Source organism: Cryptomeria japonica, chromosome 7 (genome assembly GCF_030272615.1).
Source record: "Cryptomeria japonica chromosome 7, Sugi_1.0, whole genome shotgun sequence".
Lineage (NCBI taxonomy): Eukaryota > Viridiplantae > Streptophyta > Pinopsida > Cupressales > Cupressaceae > Cryptomeria > Cryptomeria japonica.
Window position 1 is genome coordinate 114,089,397 of NC_081411.1, and position 19,290 is coordinate 114,108,686.

At 38.1% G+C, this 19,290-nt stretch overlaps 1 protein-coding gene across 4 annotated transcripts in view; it reads right to left on the reverse strand.

Annotated features, from left to right (window-relative positions):
- LOC131061225 (magnesium/proton exchanger) overlaps positions 1-19,290 on the reverse strand; it is a 165,849-nt gene that overhangs the window by 36,281 nt on the left and 110,278 nt on the right. For 3 of the 4 annotated variants that reach the window (XM_057994762.2, XM_057994761.2, XM_057994763.2), the window contains 2 exons: positions 1,300-1,516; positions 1,016-1,145 (listed from right to left, as the gene is read on the reverse strand). In XM_057994762.2, the coding sequence (XP_057850745.2) occupies positions 1,016-1,145; positions 1,300-1,516 (347 nt within the window). The remainder of the gene's footprint in view (positions 1-1,015; positions 1,146-1,299; positions 1,517-19,290) is intronic. The other variant, XR_009110518.2, reaches the window with a different exon arrangement.

Here is a 19,290-nt window from a genome sequence, read left to right on the forward strand (position 1 = left end):
ACCTGGATTTTGACGAGATTTGAAATTCTAGCCTGAACGACTCTTTTCAAGTTCTATGGCATCCTCCAATTAGACTTTCTCTTTCTTTTGCATCTTACTATGCCAACTAGACAAAATTCCTACTCGGGGCCTCAACGAGGCTAACAACGAAAGGGGGTCCCTATCGGCGACAGGGAGTGTGTGTAAGGCACAATAGTGAGGAGGATTGATAAGGGTTGCATTCTCTAATTCCTCCTTTTTCTTTTTCTAGATATTTCAATGTGTTCCTTTTATGGTAGGATAACTACACACATTCAGTCCCACTGACCCATTTTTATTACCCACAAACATCATTGGATGATTTATTTTTTTATTTCTTACAGAAGGCAATTCATATGTGGAGCTAATGTTGAACATCCCTCACAAATGGTATTTTTGTACCTTTATAAATGGGGCAAGCTGTTAAGACTTTAGACACATGTAAGAAATCTAGCCATGGTTTTTTAATCCTCAGCCACCCTTGGGGAAAGAGGACTAGCTAGTTGATTGCATGCATTTTTAGATGTTCCTGATAAAAGTAATTTACTTGCGTAGACAAGCATATTTAATTTTGCTTCTTTTGATCATTTTGAAAGTTGAGTGCAAGTTTACAGAATAGACTGATGAAATAAATACTTATATATTATACATACATATTGAATATCTTGGACTGCATAGTTCCAAGAATGAAACTATTTGCTGAATGGTGTGTGGGTAGATGTGTGTAATATTGGTCTAACTTCTTTGAGCATAAATAATTGCAAACTATAAATATTTGTTAATGTACTTTAAACTCTTATTCTCAAGTATGTGCTCAAGAAAGAGCATATTACCATAATATCTGTCAATGGACTTCAAGCAGATTTAATGAAATGGTATGAAAGAAGCATATGCTCTCATAAAGATCATAGAAGTATATGCTTATATAACAGTAAACTTGGTAAACAAAATGAGATGATGTGCGTGTTATTGAGATGAGATTCCTAAGAAAGCAAACCTGCATGTGATGTTTGCAATGGCTGAATCTGCTGTCATTTGCCGTTCTGCAGCTATCTTACTTGCAACCATATCAGGCCATGAGGTTCCACTTGCAAGAGCTGTGAAAGCTATGACATATGGGTTTATTCCTGCAGATATTAAACAGTGCAAAAATATGTAATTTTTATATAAATCATGCTATAAGGAATAGATAAACTCCTAATGCATAGTAGATTAAAGATTCTACTAAATTTGCAGATGATATGCAATTGATAAACTATATAGGAAGAACAGAAAAGGAACCTGTTGCACAGCTTATCAGATCTGTAAGTTTAGTAAGAACATATGAAATCCCAGTTATACAACACAGGGAAACAGTGAAAGCCAACCATCCATGGGCAATGTCACAAGGGGGAACAAAAGCAAACAAAATCCTCCAGGGCAGATTTATGAATCGCCAAAGTATTTTTAATGATCGAAGAGGAACACTTCTATTCTTACTTCTTTCATAGTCTTCCATCTGCTTATAGGAAAAACATAAAGATTTAGTGAAATTGGATTACATCTGATCTTATCATTATATTCTATCATATAGAAGGCAGTGTCACCATATTTTTTAACAGAGAAAAACATAGAAATAAGCATTTGTATAAATATTAAAATTTGACTTTCTCAATGGAAGCAACTGTGAACACACAACATTCTTCTCAAAGGACTGGCCTACAGGCAATGAGACATAAATTGCACGTATAAATGTATTTATTTCATATATAAAGTAGTTTGTGCTCAAAATTAATTTAAAAAGTCCTTTGCCAATTAGCATCTACAAAATAGGACATAGTCCAAAGGAAAATGATATCATGGATTTGCACCCTAGAGAACCATACCTAACCAGAAAATGTCCCATCATACAAGCAATTTTTAACTAGCAACCACAACCAATTTATTTCTCAATTGCATTTACAGAATAGCTTGTACTAGAGACTCAAAACGAGAATATATGCATTTTTAATTATTGTAGTGAACCCAATTAGTAATCATAAGTTGTCAATTGTCACTGTTTGGGCAAAAATCAATTGTTGAATCACATATTGGCAGGTTTGTAGCTGCTTTTGGTGCATCTAGAGGTGTCTATGATGGATTGGAAAGAGCGCACTATTGATTTCAAGAGTATGTTTGTATTTTGAAGGTTTTATTTTTTGTTTCTTATAATAAAAAAATCATTTTTCTTTTATATTTCCTCTTTCTTTTTCTCTTTTATTTTAGTAGATCAAAGAACCAACCTTAGGTGTGATTTTTTTGTTGAACAAACCCTAGGTGTTTTAGTAAAAAAACCTAGTTTAATAGTTGCAAACCCTACATTTTTATATTAGTTTAATTAAATAAATCACAAATGTTAATATTTTTCTATTTATATGTTAGTGCAACATTCTTGAGATTTATAAATTGTCTTTATCACAATGTTCCAAACCGTAGTTAGAAGGGACCCTTGTTGGAAACATGCTATTATTACCCCTAGGCAAAAGAAACAAGAAATAACTTGTTTTTATTGCAAAACAAATTTTCTTGGGGGACGCATTAATAGATTAAATACATCTCGTAAATATACCAGTCCATGATGCTAATCCATGCACAAAAGTGCGTCCTCGGGTTATGCATGAAGTGCAAGTGCAATTAGAAACCTTTGAGCAACCAAAAAAATTAGAAAACAGGCAAAGAGAGTATAAGGAAGCCATTGGTGTTAGTGGAGAGTCTTCTTCCATGCCTCCATTTCGTCCATCTTTAGGTGTTGATAGTGTTGGTGGTGGTGGTGGTGTTGGTGCTAGCGGTAGTGGTAGTGGTAGTGATAGTAGCAATGGCAGTGTTAGCATTGGGCCTAAAGTTTGTGCATCTAGGTTGGATTCATATGTTTTACCACACACTACTCCAGGGTCCCAACCATCACTTGAGAGCATGGGTTGGAACGGAGACAAACATGATGCAGCTAAATGAGCAATTGGAGACTTTTGTTTCTATTGCAACATTCCATTCCATGTAGCCAAGTAATTCTTTTTTTTGTTAGCTTCTTGTAAAATTTATAGCTCAATTTTGTCTCTTGAATTTTAATATTTATAGGTATGTTGTATTCAAATTTAAACTCTCTATTTTACAATACTTATTTTATTTAATTTATTTGTGATGTGTTAAGTGTCCTCATTGGAAAAACATGATTTGATGCCATTATAATTTGTGGGGTAGGGTTCAAAGCCCCTAATGATGAGGAAATAAAGGGTACAATTTTGTCACAAAAGTTGACTGATGTGAAAGCCACAATAGAGGAGCAACGAATGATATGGAGGAAGGATTGCACCATCATGACCGATGGTTGCATGAGTAGAAGAAATAGAACATTGCTAAATTTTATTGTTTCTTCTTCACGTGATTGTACTTCCTAAAATGCATTGATTTAGTGATTAATAATTTTTAATTTATGTTTTATTGAATCATTGATTTTGTTTCTTCCTCGGGTGGTATTCATCAAATCTATTAATGCTTCAAGATACACCAAAAATGTTGTATTTATTGGTGAATTTTTGGAGGAAGTCATAACTGAGGTGGGTGGGGAGAATGTGGTGCAAGTGGTTATGGATAATACAACAAATTATTTTGCAGAAGGTAGACTACTGATGGATAGGCACCCATCATTGTTTTGGATTCTTGTGTTGTTCATTGCCTTGAACTCATATTGGAGCATCTTGGCAAGATTCCATGGATCAAAGCATGTGCGATGATAGCAAAAAATATTTGTAAGTTCATATACAATCACACATGGATCCTCAACCTAGTGAGGCAATTTACGGGGCAAAAGGGGTTGGCTTGTCTTGGAATAACCTGATTTTCAACCAATTTCATCACATTACAATCCTCGCTTTTGGCAAAGGGAGATCATGATAGTTAGTGAGAAGTGGACTTCCTCATTGTATGCTAAGAGCAATGCATAGGTTGATGTGGAAAATTGGATGTTTGATGAACAAGGCTTTTGGGTACCTATTGTGACCTTTTCACACATCGCCCCATTGCTAACGGGGACCCCCTCTTTTTCGGCTTTCTGTGTTGTTAGGTTAGGATTTTGGTTGCTTAGTGGGCAATTTTGTGTTTCTCGTACCCGAGTCTTGGAGTTTTGATCATGCCTAGTGCCATTTAGGTTTTTTGAAGTTATAGGATCAAGCGCGTAAAATTGAGATTTCTAAATGATCCTAGTTTTTGTCTAAGTGTAGACCCTTTTTGGAGCGTTAACATGTTTTTTAATGTCCTCGTCGGTGACTACCCATGGTTTTCCCCACTCAAAATCCGGACTGGGCATGGATTTCCCCTTAAATCCATTCTTGCCTCATTTTTCCACCACTATTTATCCATACTAAGGTCGTTTTTCCCTTGGAAGCATTAAAATTTGACTAAGTGTCAGGATTTATCCTGACTACCCATGTTTTTCCACCAGGGAGGTATGGACAAGGTTGTTGATGATGTTTGCATTCATTCCACACCCGGGTCGATTTTCAACCAGGAATTTGTGACAAGTTTTTGAGGATTTTTGTCCGGATTTTTATCCAGACTCATAGCGATTTTCCACTGGGACTGCATTTCATATTTTTGAGTCCGGATTTTCATCCAGGCTGAGGTCATTTTTCCAACAGAGGGGTATTTTTGGGTGATGACTTAAATTTTGAGTGGAATTTTCATTCCAGACTCATACCTATTTTCCCCTAGCCCATTTTTTGTGAATTTTGATGAGGATTTTTGTCCACACGGAGATCGATTTTCCCTTGGGGGGGAAATTTCGACATTTTAAATGATTTTAATGGGATTTTTTAATCCCTACTGAAATCGGTTTTCCCCAATTGGCTCATTTTGACTTAAATTGAAATATTTTAATAAATGAGCCCTATTTTAATTGTTTATAAATGATGATTGACGATTATTTAAAATTTAAAAAACAAAATTAAATAACTTGCAATGAGCATTTAATGTTTTTACCCTTCTAGAAGCAAGTTAGTTTTACCAAACAAGTATAAAAGCAAGTGTTTTATCCCACATTGCTTGTGTGGTAAAAGTGAGGCAAAAGCAAGTATAAGAGAGGAGTCTCCAGCATTATTTTATTGTTAAGTTTGTCAGGTGTCTCCATGTTTGGCGATTTTTCTCTCTAATTGGCGAGTTTTGGCAAAGTGTTGAAGTGAAGTGTTTAATTGAAGGCCTCCATTTTTTCCAACTTGGCAATCCTCTCCATTGCTACCATTGAGGCTTATTACCTCCATTGTTTTCAGATTTTCGATTTTGGTGAAGTCCACCATTTTTGGTGAAAATCACGATTTTGTGAAGGATGGCGATTTTTGGTGATTGAAGAACTTTGGCGATTTTCCACCATTATTGCTTGCTGTTCCCAGATCTTAGTTGCAGATTGGAGGTGCATCGAAGACATTTTTCAGATTTTTCAAGGATGGCGCCATAGCTGGAAATTATGATTTTGATTTGGCAAGTGTTTGTGCCATTACTTTGGTGAATTCCCTTCACACTTGGTGGCTGCCATCATTCCCTACTTGCTGATGTGTTGCAGATCTGAGTTTATCCTCCATTGTTGCAGCTGGTTCAACCTCCATAGCTGGTTGGAAAATCAATTTTCAGACTTATATCTTGTTCCCATCTAATTTGTGCCTTAAGTGATTTTATCCGAAGGGCTGATTGTAGGCATTCTTGATCAATTTTTAGAGTTATCTTCCTTCGTTGTAGCTCTGAAACTCCATTGTAGGGGGGTTGTCTTCAGAAAATAAAGTTTTCCAGCCACCTGCCTACCTTGCGATTTCCCTTGGGAAGCATTCTTGCTTCATTCCCGAGTTTATTTCTGAGTATTTTATCATTCCTAAGAGTGTTGATAAGTCTGAAAACTTCATTTTCAGATTTGTCTTCAGACTAAGTTTTCATTTCTAGCCCTACATACATGCTCAGATTTTCTTATGTTTGCCTTGAGAGGTTGATTCTCATCAAATTTGTGCATATCTAGGTGATTGCAACATGTTTTAAAAGTTTAATTGTCAGGTTGTCTTCAGATTTTGTTGACCTCCATTGTTGACTGCGGAAGGTGTCCTCAGACATACTTTGTGTGAAAACACAACCTTTCACACATTTCCTTAGTCACCATTGATCCGGTATACTCCTTTGCACTTTAGTTTACACGATTTCTAAGTATAAGGAGGTATTAATGAATTTCATGAGGGTTTCATACCCTAACATTGTCACATTTCGAATCTAATTGTCAAGATCTACCTAGAGTGGACTATGTTCCTAACTTCATGCTTTAATTTAGCTTAAAATCATTAGGAAGTCAAGAATTCTATTAAGAGTATTATTTATTTTTCTAAGTTCTAACTTCAAGCTTCGTACATGTGCAATGTCGAAGTCCGGATTTAATGAAAGAAAAGAACTACAGAAGATACTAGAGACTGGATTCTATCCAAAATCTAAGATATCATCCAGATGGAAGGAGATTACGGATACAAACATGCATTTCCTAAACTTGAACCTGAACCTGAACCTAATGCGACAGTGAATGTTCGGAGTCGGAAATCAAATTCCTTCCCCAGCGTATGTAAACATTATGAAGAGTGGTATTTTTCATGCCACTGGATTTCCACAGTCCATACAATGCAGTGAGCTTATCCTGGAGTGTGCACGATGTTATGATCCTTGCTCGCGAATAATCAAAACTCCTAAGGGCATTGTTATTGCCGACCTTGCTGAGGATGCGATTGCTGAGGTGTTCGGAATTCCACGCAGAACAGATATTAAGGATGCAACCAAGGATGAATATAAAGAGCGGTACACGAAGAAGATGGATGCGTGTAAGAATATGATAAACAAAGAGTGGATGATTGAGCCTAGGCTTCATCATTCCAAGGCTCCCAAGACACTCATGTGCACAGACTTCAAAGAGTATAGTGACTTAGTATTCCTGCTCAACAGAGTGATGGGGATGCCGCAGGGTGCAATATTCGATGGATGGATGTTCTACTTCATCCAAGATTGTTTAGAGGAACATTGGTAAATTGGTCTAGAATCATAAGTGACAATCTGGACTTTTAGCTGAGGAATGTAGAGCGGTCCAAGTCATTGGCCATGACTTCCTACTTGGTATACATGCTTGCACAGTTCGTTTCATACAAAGGATTGATATGCAGAGATGAAGTCGGGAATGGGCAAGGACAATTCAGGAGTCATGAGTGCGTGTAAGAATATGATAAACAAAGAGTGGATGATTGAGCCTAGGCTTCATCATTCCAAGGCTCCCAAGACACTCATGTGCACAGACTTCAAAGAGTATAGTGACTTAGTATTCCTGCTCAACAGAGTGATGGGGATGCCGCAGGGTGCAATATTCGATGGATGGATGTTCTACTTCATCCAAGATTGTTTAGAGGAACATTGGTAAATTGGTCTAGAATCATAAGTGACAATCTGGACTGTCAGCTGAGGAATGTAGAGCGGTCCAAGTCATTGGCCATGACTTCCTACTTGGTATACATGCTTGCACAGTTCGTTTCATACAAAGGATTGATATGCAGAGATGAAGTCGGGAATGGGCAAGGACAATTCAGGAGTCATGAGTGCTACCCCCAGCTAAACATGTATAGAATTGAAGATTATAAGAGAGTGAATGATGTATTCACCATGTACATCATGTGGATGCTACAAAGCGGAATCCACAGAAGATTGTCCAAGGAGGCAACAGAGCTAATAGAGAAATATGAATCATGGTATACTCAATTTCCCACTTTCACGTACCTTAGGATTCATGGGTTTCAATCCGAACCCTACAAGCTTCCTAGGTATCCATCCGACAGAATGATCTTGTTGGAAGTAGTGAGACAACTTCTAGAGTTTGATGTCATTCAGAGAGAGAAACATAGGACAGGCATGACATTCCCTATTTGAGTTGGGAAGACATCGGAGGTTTGCCAGTCTGCCTTAGCCGCCAGCACTGCGAGTGAGGAGCTTGCATTCTACCGATTTGCAACCTTCAAGAAAAGAGAAAGATTTGATCCAGATAAGAAAGTTGGAAGGATCTGGGGAGAGAAGTCCATCCACAAAGAGTAGACATAGAAGATTATTGGGCTGACCTAATGGACGAGCAAGCAATGAAGAGACGAATGTGGTCCAGAATGTCAGTGGATTGGAAGTGTGGACTTTTCCTTATTCCTAATCAGGTGTTAGACGACAGGGATCATACGCATCCACAGTATGAGAATGAAATGAAGAAGACAATCTTATTGCCTAATTGGTCAGAGTCAGAAGAGATTGATCTGAATGTATTGATGAGAGAGGTCTTGAGTTTCTCCTGTGCATGGGTAGATATTCAGATGAATAAGTTAGTTGATATGGGTGTTTCCTTCACTTATGAAAAGATGAAGCCGGAAGAGTCTACTTCCGAAGATGATCAGAGGACTATCAACGATGTCAGGATTCATGCAGACAAAGAGAGTCAAGCTCCCAAGAGAAGGAAGAGCACGCCAGGAGGAGTCAAGGCCAGAGGGAAGAAGATTGAGGAGGTGAAGAAGAAGCAAAAAATTATCATTCCTTCACCTATCATCCCTTCAACACCTCTCAATGTCTCATCAATTAAGGTGATTAAAATAACAGAATAAGGAAACCCAACAATGTTCCAACACAGTGATCCTACCAGAGAATATTCAGGACTTACATACCACAGCGACATCTGCACCACTGGATGAGAATGATGATCAGTCGGGATCCCCTACTGTCATTTTGGAAGTTAGTTTGGGAAATGAGATATATGATTTGACCAGGAATAATCCTAATGATGATGATGATGATGTTATCTCGGCATTGAGAGGGCTTGATCGAGAGGTGTCTCGATGATGGTATGGAGATGGCCGCTATTCCTGATCCGTTGATGAGAAGTATGGAGAAAAGTAAGAAAATGATAGAGGTATAGCCTATTGATAACATTGATGACTACCTAGTTAGGAGTGCTAAGGAGAAGGAACCCAAGAGAGCTGAGATTTTGTCGCAGATAGCTAGAGATGAGACAGGAATGCAGATTGCGCAGGTTGTTGTTCCTATTGCAAGCATGACAGTGGACATTGCTACTCCTATGGATTTCCAAATTACTTCAGTTGCCCTTGGCCGTATATCAAGAGAGCAAGAGTTTCAGGAGGCTGGTGATAACCTTAAGGCGATCGACGCAAGGTTAGACAGAGAAATTGCAGAGAAAAAGAAGTACAGAGAAGAGAATATCAAACTTAGAGAGTATATTGCGGGGATAAGGCGTGAGAATCCCACCCTTATTTCCCCTATTGCAGTTGACCATGGAATATATTCACACTATGAGGCAGCAAGAGATACGCTCTCAGAGGTGGAAAAGTGGATTGAAAGTGCAAGAAAACAGGCGGATGATTTCCTTACTCAGTTTGTCCAGGCATATGATAGGACAACAGGACTCGTGTTTAGAATCCAGTATTTGGAGGGAGTTTGGGAAGAATTTCGGCCTATTCAAGAGAAGACTATTCCACGCCTCAAGGCTTTGAAGAGGATTGCTAATTCCACCTTGGTCAGCAAGAACATTGTGCACAGTGGAAACAAATACGATTTCCATGGCTGGAATTGTTCATTAGCCGTGAAAAGATCAACTTATGAGAATGCCCAGTCGAGTTGTATGGAGATGGAGGTATTGATTCAGGACATTCAAATGAAGATCCTTGCCTCAATTGAGGATTTTTCGGGTGTTGATGTTAGTGATGCTAGTGGTTTACGCTTAGCCGAATTAAGAGACAAGATGAAATTTATGTATTTTTGCCAGTTGGACTCTATGAAGAAGAGTCAGATAGACGACTTGGTCTCTATGTTGATTCATGTTCATAGTTCGCAGAAGCTCATGCCAGATTGGGAGAACACTTTGGATGCTTGCTCGGATTCGCTGGACGTGATTGATTTGCAGCAGGATACCTTGCCTAGCATTTCCATGGAGTTAGCTTCTATAGTGGCTAGATTCTTGGAGTATGCTAGGAGAGAGAGAGATGTAGGAAGGAATCTTCTAGAAGATTCTCTATTTGATGACTAGGTATCTTTTTATTGGGCCATATGTTGGTGGCATCATTTTTGATGTAAACCCTAATTAGGGCAATTCTAGGGTTTTGTTGGCATGATCTTGGCCGTTGATCTTGGATCAATCTTGGCCATCCATTTTGTAAGAGACTATATATACCTCCTTGTCTCTCATTTGTAAGAGAGAGTTTTTGTAGAATTGTTGGTATATGCTGTAGCTATTTGAATCATAATCATTGTTCAATTGTTGGTGATTTTTCTCTTCAAATGTTGTCTTTGCATTCATGGTTCTCAATTCCTCCAAATTAGATTAGAATTTTAGATTATAATTTATTTTCATGTATGTTAGATTGAGTGAAAGATTTGTTGAATATATTTGTGTGAAATCCTTAATCCATACCACTAGCCTCTTGCCGCTAGTAAGTGCGCCTTGTGTGGTCAACTGGAGATTTGAGTAAGCTTAGCTTCAATTATTATGCAACCTTTGACAAGCATCAACTTGGATGGTGTCAATGTGTGATGGTAATAGTCTGAAAATCTTTAAGTATACTTTAGACGATTGCACTAAGCTTGTGTCAATACCTGTTTGTGAGACCTTGCCTAGTTTGACTCCACTAAATTCGTTCATCATTTCCTACATTCATAGGCTTAGAATAGATTTCCTGAACCCTATTTCTTTTGCTTTTTTTTTAGTAAGAATTAAATCTGGAGCTTCATTGTTAAATTCTAAGTTGTCAGCACACCTATTCTGCATCTTCATGATCGAAGAAGATAATCCTAACATTTTCGTAAGTCCCCAAGTGAACACAACAATTCACATCGACCATTGAGTTACCCACTCATCAAGACCTGACATGTAGAAACCTTGGAATCATTTTAGTTGATCTTATCCTTAGCATCTGAGGTGATTTTGTTCAAGAGAGGGTAAATTACCTTGGTATTTTATTCTAAATTCGTTCATCATTTCCTACATTCATAGGCTTAGAATAGATTTCTTGAACCCTATTCCTTTTGCCTTTTTTTTAGTAAGAATTAAATCCGGAGCTTCATTGTTAAATCCTAAGTTGTCAGCACACCTATTCCGCATCTTCATGATCGAAGAAGATAATCCTAACATTTACGTAAGTCCTTAAGTGAACACAGCAATTCACATCGACCATTCAGTTACCCACTCGTCAAGACCTGACATGTAGAAACCTTGGAATCATTTTAGTTGATCTTATCCTTAGCATCTAAGGTGATTTTGTTCAAGAGAGGGTAAATTACCTTGGTATTTTATTCTAAATTGTTATGTGCATAAAACACACATCAACAGTACCTACTATAGAGATTATAAAGGTAAATCTGATTCTACATTATATTTTATTCACATTTTTCTTTTATTTGCTTACTTTTGTTCACACTTTTGTTAATGTTTCAGAATGTAGTTCACAAAGTCTTTGGTAATTCTCCTATGAGTTGCTAATGGGGAGAAGCCCGCAATGGGTTACATATATGAGGGCATGGATAGGGCCAAGAAGGCCATTAGTTCCATTTATGCAAGTGTTGACTATAAGTATCTTTCCATTTGGGAAATTATTGATAGGCGATGGCACAAGCATCTTCATAAGCCTCTACACGTAGCTTCTTATTTTCTCAATCCGACATTCCAATTCCTCCCCGATTTCAAGGTGGATGAGGAGGTTTTGAGTGGGCTCTGTTGGTCGTAAAATGGGCTTTGTACTACTTGTTAAGCTACGTTGGTTAAGTATGTTAGTGTCGTCGAGGGTAGTTGTCCGTTGCACGACGGTTCCCCACGGGTGGTAACCGCAACCCTCGACCGTGTCTTTATATATGCTCTTGTAATTGTTGTTGGAGACACTTATGCAGAGAATGATTATTGTACTAGACATTTTGGCATTAATGAAAGCATTGCTTTGAGTTTCTGGTTACTATTTTATCCTATGGTTATTATCTGACTATTGATATGCAATATTACTAACACACCCCACGGGGTAAACAGGCTCTACATAGTCATAGAGAGGATGACACCTAATTCTAGTTTTGGATCACAGATAATCCAAGAGATTGAAATCTTTAGACTTGCACAAGGCAATCTTTTTTTCTCATGATATATGCAAGGCAACTCGGATCTCATTGCAGCCAATTAAAAATTAATTAAGGGTATAATTTAAGTTTAAAACTAAAAACTTTTCCTCTTTTTATATTATTATCATGGTAACTGGGAGTCACGTCTCACACTCCTTGAGACATGTCTAAGAGACAGACGTGTCTCTAGTACCAGACATGTCCTCTGAATGTCCTAATGCACAAGATTCTTTTTGCTACCATCTCTCATCGTCTTCTAAGTCTCGTGACTAGAAATTGACATCTCCCGCTAGAAAATTTAGAGAAACAACTTGTGAAAAGGAAAAAAATGAAGGCAAATAAATAAATTAAGCCGGCATAATGTTTCATGCTGACATTTTGGATGATACAAAAATCCATTCAAAGTTATAGTAATCGAATCTACTATCAATGTAGACGTTTTGAGAGGAACATAAACAATTGTATGATTAATTTCTTGTCATTGTAATGATTTGAAGAGAAATTGCCTTTACTATTTACTATTCTTGTATAACTGATTTATTGGCTTTGTTTTCAAAGGTCTAAGTCATGATATTTTCTAGAAATTATTAATATTAAAAAAAGAAGTCTCCAGGTACCCCCATCTCCTATTTTTGAAAATTAGTCGTAATGGTACTGGTACCAATCTGTAATGTCCCCTTCTCATTAGCACGTAGACATTCATGAGGTTGGCCTATTACTTGACCCTTGTAGGCCAAGGAGTTGATTAGGGGGTCAATTTGGCAGACACTGATGGCTACACATTTTCTTTCTACATGATTTTGGTGAAATAAGGAGGATTACACGTTTGATGTTATAATTGCACTTTATAACATAATATTATTTTATTATTATTTGAAGTGCAATTTAATTAATAAAGTGTAATAAAAGGGGTATAAGATTGTTAGAGAAGAATCTTTTAGAAGGAACCAATCGGTTGGAGTGAAAAGGATAAATAGAGGGGGTTGGCTCATTGTACATCATCGGTTATTTGACATCTTCTCTTGAGTTGGTATTGTGGAGCCTAGGGTTTCTGCAAACTTGATCATTGGGAACAATACCTCCCTGTGATTCACATAACTGAGGTGGTGAAAGATCCTTCGAAGGGTTGCAGCTGAGAGTGGGAGATAATTTCAGTCTTCCATAATGTGCTTACTGAATTTTGGTGACATCTCCATGGTAGTTGGTTGTGGTGTATTCAGCACATCACCTCTTGGTCTCCTAAGTGCATCGATTCGAATTGAGGATAAGAGGTGATTCAATCCTTGTGATTATTAAAGGTTAATATTTGTTGTTGCTGGTGCAAATTTTGACCTGAAACAAAATCGTGGATCTCTTCCCGTACCCTCAATTTGGCTTATTGTGTTGGTTAGAAGCATCGAACTCCACCCTTGAAGGTAGCACTACATTTGGAAAGAGGCATCGATCATTTTTAGGAGGAAAGAGAGGACTTAGAAGCTGATAATAATTTATTATCAGACCTACATTTGCAACAAGGGCGATTCTGAAGAATAATTCGATTTAGCGTTTGTGAGGGCTCAAAAACTTGGATATTGATTGCTTCTTCAATCTCAAGGTAAGGCGATTATAATCAAGTTCCTTTTGGCATCATTCTCCTTGTAATTTCATGTTGTATGTAGACCACCATGGCTGTCATGTGTATTCAGTGATTGATGGGTAGGACTTTGGATACATGTTAGAGCATTGTAATGAACATATTGTCTCAAGAATAAATAAGAGTCTAAGTTTGCATATCAATTGCCCATTGTCCTTTGGTTTCATTCTAACAGTTTGATGAAATTACAGTCAGTTGTAAGTGTATGTTTTGCATCCAAAATAGGTGTAATTACATTATAAACTAGTTGCACATTCATCCTAGATGTTTATATAGCCATTTAGAAGTTGTTAGCAAGTCATGTCTTAGTTGTTCTTGGTGGTTAATGCTCCAAAAACTCAGTCTGAAACTTTATGACAGTCTAGTGCCAAGTGTTTGACAAAATATCTCTAGCTTAGAAATCAGAATTTCTCATCATAATCAGCCAGGGATATTACAGTGGTATTCGAGCTTTTATCCTGCCATCCTCTGATCAGATTTATGTTGGATGAGTGCAAGAGAAAGCAGGTACTATAATAGGGAACAAAGGATACAGCAGTATCAAAATCCACAGGTACCTGAAGTGGATACATTTTCAGCAGCATTAAGAGAAAGAGACACCGGTAAAACAATTCAGACTATGGCGGAAGACAAGGATGCACGGATTGAGAGGAAATTTGACACCATGCTTGACATGATGTCACGTTTGTTGGGAAAGATAAAACAGCAATCTAATAACAACCTCAATCAATGTCATGAAGCTGCACATAGTGGAAACAATGAAAATATCAGGAATATAGAAGGGGAAAGGTCTATCCATAGAGCTACTCCAAGAGGCTCAGCCTCTAGACCACTTTTCCCTACTTTCACACCAAGGGAAGAACAACCACTATTTTTGGATATGAAGCAAGGCAAGCTTACCAAGAGTACAACACATTACCTACTGATTTAAAGGATCAATGGACCTTTGATCAATTTATGAATCAAAGGAATAGGAGAGGAGGAGGAAGAAATGACCATTACATCCCGCCAAGAAATGATTATCAGCAAACACTTAGTAAGCTCACTATGCCATATTTTGATGGAAGTAACAAATGTGCAGCTAGGTCTTGGGTACAAAAAGTTTGACAATTATCTATCATTAAGACCTATGCTTGAAGAGGATGCTATAAGATTTGCCACATTGCATTTGGAGGGGGTTGCTCATAAGTGGTAGTACCACGGGTTGATCACTCTTGGTCACAACCTAATTACCATTTATGATGAGTTCACTGAAAAGCTGATTGAAAGATTTGATGTTAAAGACCCCGAGGTAAGCTTTTGTGAGCTAGCACAACTAAAGAAACATGGTTCCCTTGAAGCATATGTTGCTGAATTTCAACAATTATCAGTCATGGTTCCTAATATCAGCGAAAGAAGATTGGTAGTTTTATTTATTGAAGGGCTAATGGAACCATTGAAGGGCTAGTCGAAAGCCTTTGATCCTCCATCTTTACAGGAAGCTATGAAGAAAGCCCGTGGCATGGAATTTGCAGTACCTACCAGCAAGTTTACATCCAAAGGATCATCTTCCTACCGTGTCAACAAGAAATTTCCGAAGAAGGAAGATAAGGCAAAGGGTAAGTCAACTTTTCCACTAGACCGTGAGACACTCAATGACTTGAGAAAGACGAAAATGTGCTTTTATTGTAAGGGGTCTTATGATGCTAATCATGACTGTCCTTTAAGGCCTAAAGGGAAAGAAAACAGAGCTATGTGGGTTTTTTTATGAAGGCTCAGATTCTGACCAGCAATCAGATAATGAAGATTCAGAATCTGAAAAGTTGGAACAAGAAGGGGAAGTTGAGACTGAAGTGAAGCTTAAGGAGGCTCGTCTCACTAGCATTCAGCGTGAGGGTTCTTTTAGGAAGAGAGGAGTCCTTGCTGGTCAACAAATCATCACTCTACTTGACACATGCAACACATAATTTTATTGATGCTAGACTTGTTGAGAGACGTGGCCTATGCACTGAGGATTTTGAGGGAATTCGAGTAAAGGTTGCTGATGGTTACACTCTCAAGTGTGACAAGATGATTTCCAACCTTCCCATGCGCTTGAATAATTTTGAATTCAAGGCTGATTTTTATGTGGTAACATGGGGAACACAGATATGGTTTTAGGGATGACATGGCTACATGATATAGGAAAATTCACCTTCAACCTCCGTGAGATGGAAATGAGATTTGAAAAGGATGGAAAAACACGTGTTGAAGGCACTCAAGGACACTAGTTGCAGAACTATATCACTTAGGAGGATGGACCATCTCTTGCAGCATGACATGGTTGAGTGGACAGTAGGTTGTGTTTTGAAACCAACACAGGAGGAGCAGCAAAAACCTATCTATCCACCTGACATTCAAGAGTTGAGGATCAAGCATGATAAGGTCTTCACCGAGATTCCACCTAGTAGACCTCCAAATAGAGGGATTGAGCACATCATTGAGTTGGAGGAAGGTGCTAAGCCCATAATAGTCACCTCCTACAGACACCCTAAGCGGCTCAAGGACGAGATAGAAAAAAACTATTAAGGAGTTACTAGCTATGGGACATATCCAACCTAGTAAGTCACCATTTGCTTCATCCGTGGTTTTGGTCAAGAAGAAGGATGGTACGTTACGAATGTGCATTGACCACAGGGTGTTCAATAAGAAGACTATCAAGAATAGGTATCCTATCCCTAGGATTGATGAATTGATTGATGAGATACATGGTGCACAATATTTCTCTAAAATTGACTTGAGGTCAAGATATTATCAGATTCGAGTCAGAGAGATGGATATAGAGAAGACGGCATTTCGTTGTCATTGTGGACATTTTGAGTTTGTGGTTATGCCATTTGGCTAACCAATGCACCTGCTACATTTCAGTCCACGATGAACAGGATGTTTCATTCACAGTTGTGGAAATTTGTGTTAGTCTTCTTTTATGACATTTTGGTGTATAGCAGGACATGGGAGTGTTGGTTGAAAATTTTGTACACTTGGGGAAATATACAAAATTGTGGTTTCAACCACAGCACACGAGTAAAAACTCTCCTAATTAAGGGAAGGCTCCCCCTATCTAACTAAAACTGAAATAAAAATAGGATGGTACAGCAATCTTCCTTCTTTCTTTAAGAAAGACAATATCCTTTTCTCTTCACAGAAAAGGATAGCGATTGAATATGAACAGTAATAACCACTTTTAAGTAAAATGAGAGAAAGGAAATGAAGTTTCCTGAAAGCGCAAAGACTTCCGTCACTTCCTTCGGGACGGGACAACAATATCAAGCTCAAAGACTTGATATTGGAAGTCCTATCTACCCTTTGCTATACTAAATTTTACAATGAATAAAAGACGACAGCACAAAGACTGGAATAATTTATTCTTTTAACACAAAGACAAGAACTAATGCAAACTCAAAGACTTGCTGCTATTTCTTATCAAACAATAATTTTTTCTCAAGAACAGACGCAAGCTCAAAGACTTGTTGCTCCTTCTAGAGATTTCCTATTTTAATTAATCTTCTCTACTTGCAACTCAAAGACTTCAAATCAGATTGGACTAAGCTCCCTTAGAAACACTTTGCATAGAATAAATAAAAAGAATGAAACTCAAACTTGTAGCTCAAAGACTCAAAACTTGAGTAATCTTTCTTTACTATTTCTTCAAAACCTTCAATTCACATACATAAGCTCAAAGACTTCTTGCTGTAAATTTGGCAGAGTTTTTGCTTGCTTTCCCAAAAGATAAAGATTACAAAGGACCCTCTCTTCTATTTATAGGAGAGGAGCCTTGAGAAAAAGGTGGGAGGATCCTAACTAACTTGAGAAATTCCCTCAACCACCAAGACCTATTCAACAACTAATTATGACTTTATTAACTAACTAAGACTAATTCCAACTACAGTCCTAATCGGACACAACTTGTAGTTGCCTTACCAGTAATTACAAAAATGCAAGTGATGACAACTTGCAATTACAAAAATGCAAGTGATGACAACTTGCCGAAAGGGAAACTACAATTCTGAAATTACAATTTTAAAATTTTATAGCAAGTGTTAAAAACACTTAAGTTGCAACTCTTGAAGATATGAACAATTCGAACTTCTGAATAACTTTCTGCAATTCATCAGGATCTGGTTCATGAGTGTTCATAGCCACCACCCTAGTTTTTACGATGACATCATGGCATTGGCATAGCGTGGAATTCCCTTTTTCCAATGCTGACCGGATTTCCTGCAACTCAGTTTGATACTTAATCAATATTTGAATGGAAGCGACTGCGAATTGCTCACTTCCTCATTCATCATGAATCTTGAGTTGCAGGTCTGCAACAACTTCTTCCTTGGGCAGCAGCTCATCATTCTGATTTAAAATGTCGCAGGATGCCTTTTTGCAATGGGAGGTTACATCTTGAAAGACTGCTTCAAGCAACTTTAAGGTTTCATCAATTTCTTCAATGAGTGATTTGAGAACAAGAGATTTGTTCTCCAGGAGTTCCTCATATTCAATATACATGACTCTAGAAGGAATCACGTCATGCACCTGAAAAACGCCCAACTGATGTTGAGGCATCTTTCGCCAAGAAACTAAATTTCCCTCAACCTTCTCCAGATTTAGCTTGAAAGCACCCAAGATTTGATTCAACTTATCTTCAATGATCTCCAATTTAACCATCGTTTCAAATACCTGTCTTATGACTTGTGAACATAAGTCATGCAGTTGATCAACCCAGGTGTCTAAGGCTTGAACCTTTTGGGCGGCTCTTTCGATACCTTGGATTGGTTCGCTGACCCTGGAAGAAATAGGTATTTGGCCTTCTCCACTTGAAGGTTGAGTAATACTTTGGATAGCTGCCATGAGTCTTTGATTCTCTACTTCCAGTTGATCTTTCTTGGTCAACACCTCATCATACCGTTGTACCAATGTAGCCACTATGTGTTGAGCATCGTGCTTGACAACCTCATGAGTCTGCTTACCCAGTTGAACTTTGGTGATCCGATAATCAGCTGCTTGCATTTCTTCAACTGGTTTATCTGATATTGGTTCAGCAATCTCTGCCACTCTCATCCGGTTTTCATCAACGATCACCCTTGAAACTGTCTTTGCCCTCTTAGTAGCTTTAGGTTTTGATTGTTTCAACTGTTGGTAGTCGAAGGGATCAGGTGAGATCACCTACTTCTTCCTCTTTGCAGTGAAGGAACTGAGGCATGGAGGTAAAGCCATTAACTCTGATTCTGGGATAGAGGGAGAAGCAGTTTCTGTTTGAATAACAATGGTGACCTTGGGAGAAGTGTCCGTCTGGATAGCCACCATAGTCTGCTGAGTGACGACAGGATGTGATGAAGATGTCATGAACTCATCAAAACAGGTCATAGAAGTATCAATATCAGACACAGGTACATATGAAGGATCTTCTGAAAAGATATTCAACAAATTTTCCTGAGGATGGCCTTGAGATGGTTCTGCTGCTGAAAGTG